The sequence below is a fragment of the Bos grunniens genome, chromosome 21, assembly GCF_055505025.1.
Source record: "Bos grunniens cultivar Pamir isolate PY7600 chromosome 21, Bosgru_T2T1.0, whole genome shotgun sequence".
NCBI classification, from domain to species: Eukaryota; Metazoa; Chordata; class Mammalia; order Artiodactyla; family Bovidae; genus Bos; species Bos grunniens.
Genome location: NC_141185.1, coordinates 50,793,223 through 50,805,493, shown reverse-complemented (window position 1 = coordinate 50,805,493; position 12,271 = coordinate 50,793,223). Strand labels below are relative to the sequence as shown.

General features: G+C 47.8%; 1 protein-coding gene, 1 long non-coding RNA gene and 1 pseudogene across 2 annotated transcripts; all 3 read right to left on the bottom strand.

Moving 5' to 3' along the window:
* Positions 1-1,023: 1,023 nt before the first annotated feature.
* Positions 1,024-6,324, bottom strand: LOC147349725 (uncharacterized). The gene has a single exon (XM_086364641.1). The coding sequence runs from the start codon at positions 6,204-6,206 to the stop codon at positions 3,156-3,158; it is 3,051 nt and encodes a 1,016-aa protein (XP_086220767.1). The 5' UTR covers positions 6,207-6,324; the 3' UTR covers positions 1,024-3,155.
* Positions 1,024-6,324, bottom strand: LOC147349726 (uncharacterized). Its single transcript, XR_015150089.1, has 2 exons — positions 6,277-6,324; positions 1,024-2,809 (listed from the first exon to the last, which is right to left on the bottom strand). It is a non-coding gene; the product is annotated as an uncharacterized LOC147349726 (long non-coding RNA).
* Positions 6,325-7,588: 1,264 nt separating this feature from the next.
* LOC147349724 (myeloid-associated differentiation marker-like) lies at positions 7,589-8,779 on the bottom strand (annotated as a pseudogene).
* Positions 8,780-12,271: the final 3,492 nt, after the last annotated feature.

Sequence of the window (12,271 nt, the reverse complement as noted above, 5' to 3'; positions counted from 1 at the left end):
GTAGTATGGGCTGTTATTCTGCTCACTTCGTGATGAGGAAGTTGAGGTACAGGGAGGTTGAATAACTTGGCCAAGTCATACAGGGATTAAGTGATAGGTCTAAGACTTGAATACTATTAGAGGAAAAGACGCTTGCAAATTTCTAGTCATGTAGGGAACTGGCAAATCAAATCCCTTCTCCTTCTGCGGCAGCACAAGTCCCATCCCAGGTTTGACTGGCTAGCCGGCTGAGGAGGGAGCCTCTGGCTGCTGCCTCGGGAGACAGGGAGCCCAGGCCAGGCAGAGAGCAAGGGAAGGGCCTGAGGCTTGGGCACTGGGGGCTTCTCCATCAAATGTGTGTGCTGAAGGGCTGGGGAAGGCCCTGGTCACCAAGGCCTTGGCTTGGCTTGGAGGCCACAGCGCCCCTCACTGCCCCAGATCCCTGGACCCAAGTTGCCTCCCTTCCCTCTGCCTTTGGAGACAGGCCTGTGTGGGCATCTCTCAGCTCCTCCCCTAGTCTGTCCATCAAGGCTGCAGAGAACATGGAGACCATCTGCCAAGCATCCTTCCCCTTCTCCACTTGGTACATTTTTTCAAACTTCAGCTTTGTTTTTTTAAAAATATAATATATTGACATGTTTCAAAATAAAGATATTCTTAAAAAGCCACACACTGAGAAACCTGGGTTTACCTGTGGCTTTATCCACTCTACCTCATCTCCCCTACCCCTCCAGGACCACTGCTCCACTAAACTCTCCAGAGTCCTTCTCAAGCTTCTTAATACAAATCAAGCAAATACAATTGTATTTATTTTTATTTTTTCCTTTTTTATTACATAGGAAATAGCATACTGCACGTAGATTTGTATCTTACTCCTTTTATTTAGCATATCCTGGAGATATTTATGATCATTATTTGAGAGCATCCTTATATTTTTCCAGCTGTATAGTATTCCCTCTCCTGTCTTGCCGGAGCCAGCCGGCAAAGTCAATCAGGTCCCGAGAATGTGCACGACGCGGCTGAGAAAGAATACTACAGCAAAGATGGGGTCGAGAGGATCAGACACGTCTCCACAAAGGGAAGCGGTCTGACCATGACTTTATTCAGCATCTTATATTTATATAGGAGAGCAAGAGAAAAACAAGACAGTTAACATTTTTCTTGGCTGACCTATACATCTTACAAAAAGTCACAAGAAATCTTGAGAGCATGGGAATGGCACCCTGTTATTATTTCTTACACCAGATAACATTTCCTTGTGCGTGAGAAGTTTGTCCAGAACTCCAGGTGTCTGCAGTTAATAGTCGCCTAATCTCTGGGGTGGCGGGACAGAGAGCTATGTTTGCAAGCAAACCCTCAAGGACTGAGGCAGCTCCCAGGGCTGTGTCCTTTAGATAAAGGACCCCGTTCTCATGGGCAGCTCCCCGCATCTCCCCCTTTCTTTTTATATAGGCACACGCTTATGTTCCTTTAACTGCAGACAATTTCCATAGATGGAAGCCTTTATCACCCATAGATCATCAATCAGGTTTTTAATTAAACAAGGTGCAAGAAATAAAACAGTTAAAATTATTCAGAATAGTCCTCCTATGGCTGCTCCCAAGTGCCAAATACTATTGATGGTAGGTACATGTCGAAAAAGTTCTTTAACAAAAGACTCAGCTCTTTTTGCAACATCCAAATCAGGTCTGGGTGCATTTTCAATGTTCATTATTTCCTGATATAGATGCAGTAAATCTAAGGAAATATTTTCATTATGCCAAATACCTTCTAAATGAGCTTTCACCTTATCCCAAGCAGTTATACTACCATTATATTTTTTTTTGGGTAACACAGATCCATCGAAAATCGGCATGACATTGTACCCGTAATCTCAACTTTATACCTTGAACCTCTTCGCCTAAAAATTTTACAACATCATAAAGGGCATTCAATCGGTCCTCTAGCTTTTTGTCAATATCTTCTTGAGTCCTCAGGGTAACGGATACATTTTTGTGCCAGATTATCAACAAAAGTTGCAGTTTGCACTGATTGTGCCAGGGACAGGGCTACAGTAATCGAGGAGGCAATAAGGGTTACCAAAGCTACAAATCCCAGAATTATTAACCCTATTCCCCTACGATAACGCATTAAAGCACCCTCTACTTCTCTCCAAAGCTCAAGTCCTTTTTCATCATACCAAGACCCTTTAATCTTTACAGGAATCATAACAAAAGCAGGCTGTCTTAAGACTAGAACCCTAGTTTGATTAGTAATTCCCCTGATGCAGTTAGTCAAAGTACAATTGTTACAAGTTACATTATAATTTCGTGACCCAAGTTGTATATTTATAGATCCTACTAATAAAACACAAGGGTGAGGTACACATGCTCGAGGGTACCTCATGGTGAGATTCCATAAATAACCGTGTCTCACTTTCGATCCCACCTGAAGGTAGGAACCCTCACATCCAAGGGCGGCAGCTAGTTTCCAGATTTCTGTTTGGAACACTTCAGAGCCGCCCAAATTCCAAATACGGGATGCAAACTTTCTATTATCTTGTGCTCCAGGGTTTCTGTTCGAATCCGGAGACCAGTCCCACAATGACTCATTTGTCCCAAATATGTTATAAACCGTGGCAGTCTCATTTCGACACAGTTTCCATGGTGCAGCAGTGACTCTTCCCCTTGTTCCAAAGTCGCAGAAAGGGATATGTAAAGGACCAGTTCCATTACGACGTTGAGGAATTCCAGATTCTTTCGTTACTCCAGGAATATATAGGCTCCAACCATTGTCATAATCAGCATATCCTGACTCCCCAGCAAAAAGGCATCCTGTTCAATTAAAATATCTAGACAAATAGGTAAACGATCAAACATTCCATGATAAGAGAAATTAACTTGATTAGGGATAATATGTTTATCTGAAAAACCTCCCAAAGCCACAGTATCATTAGTGTATATGGGAATGGACTGATCCTCCCAGCCCACCGGTTGGAGAAGGGGAGGGTCGGGAAAATAAGCCCAGTAAGCATTTGAATATTCTTCAGAATGTGCAGTATTAATCTGATTCAAGATAATTAATAAGGTTATCAGGAAGCTTAAAGGCAATATCGGATCACCCTGCACAGCAACACGATTCTGTGCCTCTCGCATCAATGCGAGAGTTGTTGGAGTTGTTGCCGAGATGGTAATTCATCATGCTCTTGAATCGTCAATCTCCTCATCTGGTTTACTAGCGATCATCTCCGCCGTGCGTACCAACCTTTCCGGCAGCCAGCGCGGCGCTTCGGCATCCTGTGGGAAAATACAAACATGCCCTCGTCCCCAAATTATTACAGGATCTGGTCCATACCATTTTCCCACAAGTGGGTCTTTCCAAAAGACTTTAGGTCTTATTGTTTGCGCATCAAAGTTCCAAAATCGCTGTGCTGCTGAACGGCCACATATATCCAATTGTAAAAAATTTAGAACAAATAAAGCATGGTTTAGAGAGTTGGAGGGGGTATTGAGATACAATTCCCCCTTCTTTAGTTTTTGCAATTGATGTTTGAGAGTTTGATGTGCCCGTTCAATGATTCCTTGACCTTGAGGATTATAAGGGATACCCGTTTTATGTGAGATAGACAATTGCATACAAAATAGTTGAAAATTTTTTCCAGTGTATCCTGGACCATTGTCTGTTTTTATGGTCTTAGGGGTTCCCATAACAGCAAAACATTTAATGCAATGAGCTATACAATGTTTGCTAGCTTCTCTGGATTGTAGAGAGGCATGTAAAAAGCCAGAGAAGGTGTCAATAGTAACATGAACAAATTTTTGTTTACCAAATTCAGAAATATGGGTAATATCCATTTGCCATATGTCGTTTGGCAACAATCCTCGGGGATTAACTCCATAATGGGGGACGCTAAAAAATTGAGGACATGTTTGACATTGCTTAACAATCTGTCTGGCAGCGTCTCGAGTAATGCCAAATTGAAGTCTTAAGCTATTGCTGTTTTGATGGTGTAAGCTGTGGGAAGTTTTTGCCATTTGTTCCAAGGAAGGAAATATCATACGTGTAGCTTTGTCAGCCAAAGCATTGCCTCGTGCTAATGGTCCAGGAAGCCCAGAGTGAGCACAAATATGACCGAAATAGCATTTATTAACTCTGGAGGAAATTAAATGTTGTATATCACGAAAAAGAATTTGGATAGTAGAATTCAGGGTACCAATAAATGGAACAGTCTCAATAGTGTTTAAGGCTCTTATGATATATTGACTGTCGGAATATAAATTAAATGGAGCAGAGATGTGTAATAGAGCCTGAAAAACAGCAAATAGTTCTACTTCTTGAGCAGACTTATAATTAGTACGCCAGGTGGCAGTATTGTCCTGTATAATCAAACTAGCTATTCCATTAGAAGAGCCATCAGTAAATACAGTTAGGGCATCGGCAAGGGGCTGAGAAACAACGGTTTTTGGGAAGAGAAATTGGTGATAGTGAGCAAATTGCAAAATTTTATCCGAGGGATAATGATTATCAAGCCATCCACTAAAGCCAGCTAAAGCAATATCCCAGTTGTCGCTAAACTGAAACAGCCAGTCCTGTTGAGTTTTAGCCAGGCTGTGCGGGCGCGAGGCCAGGGGCCCACGTGCGCTCTCCCACAGAGGGCCAAGGACTCGAGGCTGACCACTAGTTTTATCCCGCTTTTGTTGCTGATACAGTACTTCTTTGACTGTCTTTCCTTGTAATGCCGCGGCCAAAGTTATGCCTTGAACGTACGAAGGGCCGATATCGGCACAAATCCGTACATAATCGGATAAGCCTCCCTTTTTCCTGTAAGGTCTCAGGGCAGCTTGACAAGCCGAATTGGCATTCTCATAAGCAAGCTGTTTAGCCAACACCATTCCCGCCTGCTCATCCCCCATCATTTTACTAATTGCCTCAAGCAGGCGGGCAACAAAATCCTGATATGGTTCATCTGGCCCCTGGCGAATTTTAGATAAATCTTCGGTCTTTTTATCAGAATTTGGAAATTTTTTCCATGCTCGTAGAGCCGCAGCACTAATCTGAGGGTAGGCTCTAGGCAAATAATTAAGTTGATTATTAGTGTCTTGATAATCCCCCTCTCCCACCATCATTTCATAAGTGGTGTTCAGTCCCTGTCGCCGATTGATATCGGCTGTGATCCCACACTGCTCAGCAAACTCAGATTTCCATAGTAAATAATCTCCTCCAGATAGACAAGCCCGAGCAACCTGTTTCCAATCATTAGGTGGCAGATTTTGATTTCCTAAAGCCTCTATAATAGCCTGAGTAAACGGCGCAGTCGGACCGTATTGTGCACAAGCCATTTTTAACTCTTTTAGTTGCTTAAAGGGTAGCGGTTCATAATACCTCTGCTGTTGAGCATTTTCAAATACTGGATAGATTCCTGAAAACCCGGGAATATGTTCTCCTTCATCATTAGCTCGCTTAATCGCTTGTTGAAGAGGAGATAATAATTTCTCACTTCTAGTTTTTATGTTTTCACCGGGCAAAGAAGCAGGGATAGATATAAGCTCTCGCGGTTCTACGAAAGGCGGAGGTGGATCAAGTCCAGCAAGAACCGAGGGAGGATATGCTGGAGGCGCAGGCTGGCTGGAGTGGGAGTCTCCCTGTGCATCCTTTTTTACTGCTATAACAATTTTCTGAATTAAATTCTCCAGCTGTTCTTCAGAAAGCCCTGAATGCTTTAATTCCCCTTTTCCCGAGGAGGGTTGCATGCTAACCATCATCTCCCAAGGCATATCCTCTCTATGGTACTGAGCCGCTTGTTCATTTAACTCTTCCTGTTCATCAGAGCTTAACACATCATCATTCCTTCTAGCCTTACAAGCTGTTCCCTCAGGCACGGCATAAAGCGGCTCAGGCGGAGGGGTGGAAGGCTCTGCAACTTCGGGTTCTGTGGTATCCCGGAGGGCCGTTTGAATCTTATGTCCCTCATGTTCAGGATCCAGACAGTCTCTTAGGAGAGTCCACAAAGAAAAAGCATCCACAGGGACACGATTGGGACCATGTAAGGAATAATATGTCTGCAATTGTTTTCCTACTTTCTTCCAAGTTTCCGGACTAACTGTTCCTTCCTCTGGGAACCAAGGACAAACTTCTTCTACAAAAAGTAAAAACTTCTCTAGCTGTAACTTATTTACATGAATTCCCCTGCCTTTTAACAAAGTTTTCAACATATGTACAAATAACTGGTGGCTACTGCCTTGTCCCATGATTTATTACTCTCGACAATAAAACTCCCTGCCCCTTACTTCAAATAATTAGGAATTCCTCGTTGCTTACCTCAATCCTGACGGGCAGCGGCCGTTGTTGCGCTCGGATTCTCGAGTCCCTGTTCGGGTGGGGCCCAACATCTTGTGTCACAGGCTGGCTCACACCCATAGGCTCTGGTTCGGGGTGGGTGGGAGTCAGTGGGAGGGGCTGACTCCGAGTTTGGGTGAGGGTGGAAACTGACTAGGACTGTTCTGAGCTCTAGGCAAATCTGGGCAATTAGAGCAGATTTTGTTTTGGGGGGTTTATATTTTCTTTCATTTTTATGTTGAGGTTAAAAAGGATATTGTAAATGGAGAAAGGAAGAGGGTTTTCTCTACAATTGACAGCACCAGAAGCTCCAGAAAAAATTTTAAATTATATGTATTTTATAGATCACATTGTGTCTGAGTCCCAGAGAATCAAGAAGTTGCAGCAGGAAGCGGTCAGCACATAGAAACTCACATGTGTGTGCCCCTCACACTCAAGCCATGCAGTTTCTTTGACAATGGAAGCAGCAACCCCCACCCTTTACAAAGAAACCTGCCCAAGAGAACTTAAAGAGAAATTTCCCCTTTAAGAACAGAGTCACCCAGTAATTTTTGCCCTCCTGATCAGAAGATAGGAAAAAAAGAAAAGAAAAAAAGTCCCAGGCTAACACACCTTGAGGCTGCAGTGGCCATGCTCTTCTCCCCTCAGAGGCAGGACCTGTGTTTTGATCACTGAGGCAGGAGGACCACGTCGCTGCCCCTCACCAACACTGCAGACAGCTGTCTTAAAGTTTTTGTGTTGCTTCACGAACTCCTACTTTGATTCCCCAGAGAGTAGCTGGGATGGACAGTATCTACCCCTGGCTTCCTCTAAGATGGCCTCTAGGCAGCGGGTTTTTAGTGAGCCTGCAAAAATTCTGGAGCCAATCTCAGGTGGGGCTGGAGTACCCCACCTGGAGCACCAGGTGGGGCCCAGGGACCAGGGTCTCTGCTTCAAGACTCCTGCCATTGAAAATTATAGACCTCCAGAGATTTTAGTTTAAATTAAAGGGCAGGTGCCCTGTATACTCTCCTCCCATGGGAGGTGGGGGCCGAATCACACAGAGGACTGTGTGCTATGGAGTCAGCACCTTAGGAGATGGGAGGGGGCGGTGGGCAGAGAAGGAAGACTGTGGATCAGAAGAAGGAAGATGGGGAGAGGTGGTCAGGACACAGGAGATGAGAAAACCAAGGATGACCAGAAAAGGGGCAAAAAGCAGAAAATGTAGAAAAGATGAAAGAAGCAAGAGAAAGAAGCAAAACAGGACTTGGGCAACCACACTAAGCAGGAAAGAGACAGAGCAGAAGGAGGGAAGGAAACAGAAAAGACAGTGAGGTGCATGGGGAAGGATGTGAGGAGGGAGAGAGGAGCCAGGAAGAGGGCATCAGAGAACACCAGAGCTCGGTGAGGATACCTTTGTGAGCAGAGGATCAGGAGTCCCTGGGCTGGTCCTCAGTCCCTACAGAACCTGGCGGGCCCAGTACCCCAGGTTGGCCATGTAAACCAGCAGGTTGGAGGCTGTCAGGACGGCCACAGCCAGGCACTGGTCTTGGGCGCACATGTCGTGGGTGAGCTCGTCCCTGCAGTTCCCATCATTGGGCCTCTGGGGCTGCCCGCCGAGCTCCTCGCTGAACTGGTAAAGCAGCCAGAGGACCAGGGCACTGACATAGAGGAGGATGGAGAGCAGGGTGAGCACTAGCTGGAAAATGGGATACGGTCTGGGCAGCCTGTATTCCCATTCATCCAGGTTCAGCAGGATGGCCAGGGCTGCTGGGATGAAGCAGATGGAGTACACGGCCACACACCACTCTCAGGCCGGCTGGTGCAGGTACAGGGAGGTGTTGATGATGCAGGCAAAGACGACATACGCCACGAAGGTCTCCAGCACCTTCAGCAGGCCTGGCACGGTGAGCACACAGCAGGGGATCTCCTTGAACCCATAGGCAACCCACGTGCAGGCCACATCTATGGCACACAGCACTGATGTGACACAGGAGAAGGCAGAGGCGGCGATGACCCAGTCCTGGTAAGGACCATCAGGCAGAAAGTGGACATAGATGATGGAGTAGATGATGGAGGCTGAGAGGCAGAGGAGGGTGGTGTAGCAGGCATAGGCCACGGGAAGTTGAACCAGAAAAACGGAAAGTGGGAATGGAACCCATAGCACTCAACAATGAATACCGTGAGGGTCATGGTGAAACAGAAGCACCAGATGGACATGGACCAGTTTCCTGCGGCTCCCTGCTCAGTGGCCCTGCTGGCCACCAGGGAGATGGCCACACACATGGAGAACAGCTGCAGCAGGCGGAGGCAGAGGTACATCATGGCCATGACGTCCGGGTCTGGGGATGTCCACTGTGTGGACATGGTGTTGTGATGGTCAGGCAGGTCACAGTCACCAGTACAGCAGTGGTCTTCACTGAGGACTCATCAGAGAAAGGTTCAGCTCTGGAGGTGGAAAAAGTCAGACGCCTGGAAAAGATTCACGGTCCTGTGATGGCTGAGGCTCTGGATCTGTGGAGTTCCGGCCAGTGGCCCAGACACTCGGGTAACAGCCGGGTGGCTCAGTGGTAAAGCATCCACCTGCCAGCGCAGGGGACACAGGAGATGCAGGTTTGATCTCTGGGTCAGAAAGATCCCCAGGAGAATGAAATGGCAACCCAGTCCAGTATTCCTTCCTGGGAAATCCCATGGACAGGGGAGCCTGGCAGGCAGCAGTCCATAGGATCTCAGGAGTTGGACACGACTGAGTGACTAAACCACTGCCGTGACCACAGCCGCTCCAGGATGATTCTCCCCGCCCATCACCCTTGACCTCATCAGGAGGCTTGTCTTATCCCAAACCTCCCAGCTGGGCTGGGTCTGGCCTCAAACATGAACCTTTTGTCTCTCTCTGGGCTGTGTGTGCCGTATTCTATGGAGACACAGGGTAGTATGGTCCTTGTCTTTAATCCCAACCTTCAAATCTCAACCCTCAATATTTCAAAACTGAAAAGAAATATTTAAAAATCCCAACCTTCAGTATTTCAAAATTGAAAACAAATACTTGAAAAATTGTTTTTTAACAAAATCTGACCAGAAGACACATGAGACAAGTTATGATCTTTGTTATTTCACTTGCGACTATTCAACAGTTCAGTTGTAGAAACACTAATGTGTCTGATTACAAGGTGCTTTCAGACCCTAGAGGGGTCTAATGTCATAGAGAGTAGATGTACCATGTCACCTGTCTGAAGCTGAAAAATTCCGAATTCTAAAGAGTATCTGACCTCAAGGGTTTCAGAAAAGGGACTGTGGATTGTGCTGCTAACTCCATTTTACAGATGAGAAAACTAAGGCTTGGTGAATCAAGTGCCTTCCCTAAAGTCAAAAGACTGGAAGTGGGAACCCCATATGGAAATGCCAAAGCTGTGATTTTGAACACTTTGCACTTCAGCCCACACATCAGGGCCCGTGGATGGGAGCCCAGGACCAAAGCTCTGGGCTCTAGGATGCAGGACATGCCTTCAGGGCCACGGCCCCCTTCCACAGCACCTGAAGACACATGTGTCCTGGCCTGTCCTCCCTGCAGCATCCCTAGAAGGAGCTGCTGTGTGAGGGGACACAGCCCCCACCAGAGGAGGGCAGCTTCAAGGGTGCGCAGGGAGGAGCCCTGGGGTGAGAGCAAGGCCATGGAGACATGAGAAGTAGGGACTGTTGTGAAGCCTCTCCACCCATTTTTACCTTCACATGTGACTCTTCCCCATTGAGGGGAGACCCCAATCCAGCCTGACTCCAAGGTGGGGCCACATTGAGGAAGCACGGAATAGATTAACATAGTGTTGGGCTCCAAAGCTGCCATCCAGGTGGGAGTCTGGAAAGATCTAGGAGAAGTCCTACCTGAGTGAGGATTTTCCTGGCCTGGGAGACTGGTCAGCAGCTTCCAGGGAAGAAAGGATTGGAAATGAACAAGGACGCTGTGTCTGAGGCTGACGTGGAGCCTTTCAGGGCATCTCAGGGACGGGGTGGGGATGGACGGTTGATCATCCCCTTTTAAGGGCAGGAGCTGAAAGAGGAGGCCCCTGCAGGACCCCTGGGAGGCGACAGCCCTGAGAATGCACCCGGGACTGGGGTGGGGGCGGGGAGCAGAGTGGAGGTTACTGGGGGGATCCCAGGTTCCCAGGGGCCCTGAGGCAGCCCAGTAGGGGTCTTCTGACCCAGAAGGGATGCAGGCATGGAGCCAACCTTCCCACGGAGGAGGGGCCTGGACTGGAACTGAGAGAGGAGAACAGGGGCCTGAAGGGGTTTCAGGGCTGTGACAGGGACACCTTAGGCTGCGTCCATATCTTGGCTACTGTAAACAGTGCTGCAGTGAATATTCGGTTCAGTCATTCAGTCGTGTCTGACTCTTTGCGACCCCATGGACTGCAGCACGCCAGGCTTCTCTGTCCATCACCAACTCCCAGAGCTTGCTCCAACTCATGTCCATCTAGTTGGTGGGGCCACCCAAATCTCATCCTCTGTGGTCCCCTTCTCCTCCTGCTTTAAATCTTTCCCAGCATCAGGGTCTTTTCCAATGAGTCAGCTCTGCATATATGCCCAGGAGTGGGATTGCAGGTCATTGTTATTGTTCAGTTGCTAAGTCGTGTCCAACTCTTTGCGACCCCATGGACTGCAGCATGTCAGGCTTTCCTGTCCTTCACCAGGGAGTGTCAAAGGTCAGCAGCTGCAGCAGCACAGGACTCAGCCTCCCCAGAGGCAGATGGCAGATGCCTTTGAGTTGTTGTTGTTCAGTCGCTCAGTTATATCCAACTCTTCCCAACCCCATGAACTGCAGCACACCAGGCCTCCCTGTCCTTCTCCACTCCCAGAGCTTGCTCTAACTCATGTTCATTGAGTCAGTGATGCCATCCAACCATCTCAACCTCTGTCTCCTCCTCCTCCTGCCGTCAATCTTTCAGAGTCTTTTCCAGTGAGTCAGTTCTTCACATCAGGTGGCCAACATGTTGGAGCTTCAGCCTCAACATCAGTCCTTCCAATGAATATTCAGGGTTGATTTTCTTTAGAATTGACTGGTCACACTTCTCTGTCCAAGGGGTTCTCAAGGGTCTTCTCCAGCACTGCAATTTGAAAGCATCGATTCTTTGGCACTCAACCTTCTTATGGGCCAACTCTCACAGCCATACATAACTACTGGAAAAACCATAGCTTTAACTATATGGACCTCAGTAGAAAGCCATTGTTGAGATGTACCCACAGGAGTAGCAGTCACTTAGAAAAAAGCCTCTGAAATTTCCCTTCAGATAGGAAAGTGGTAGATACCCAATGAGAAACATTTCAAAAAAATGAGAGAAGGACCTTGAACTCAAACCCACAGGCCCAACAGCAGCCCCCTTTTCCACCACCCCACAGAAGTGGCAGGCATGTGTTGGGTGCGGGGAGCTCACCAGAATGGAGGGGCCCCGGGAGGTGGGCTGGACACTGGGAGCTGTGGCCACACATGGGGCTTCCAGCTCAGTGGATGTTTGTGAAGCACCTGCTCGGGGCCAGGCTGGACCAGAAGCTGAGGACCCAGGTGAGCAATGCCAGGCAGGTCCTTAAGAAACTCTTGGTTGAAGGGAGGTAGGGCCACGAACTGACCATCAGCACATCTGCGGGGTGTGTCCACAGAGGGAGGGCAGGTGTCTGGAGCAGAGATGGAGGATGGAGAGCAGGCAGGACACCAGGTGTGAGTGGAGGGTGAAGGGTGTGTCTTATTGGAAAAGGACATAAGAAGGGAGCCGGGGAGGGGAGACCTGGGGCCCAGCCTGAGGATTGGGGGGCAGCTTGTCTGGGGAGCAGGAATGTGCAGGAGGTGGTGGATGGTGCTGAGTTTGGGCCCCTCTGTAAGGCTTGGGGCACCAGGGACCCAGACAGAATGTCAGCTCCTAGACTCACTGAAGAGCCCTGTTCTCAACGTGTTGAGCAAGGAGTACTCTAGAAACATCTCTGTCCCTGTTCCCCGGCCCCTGGGGTCCCT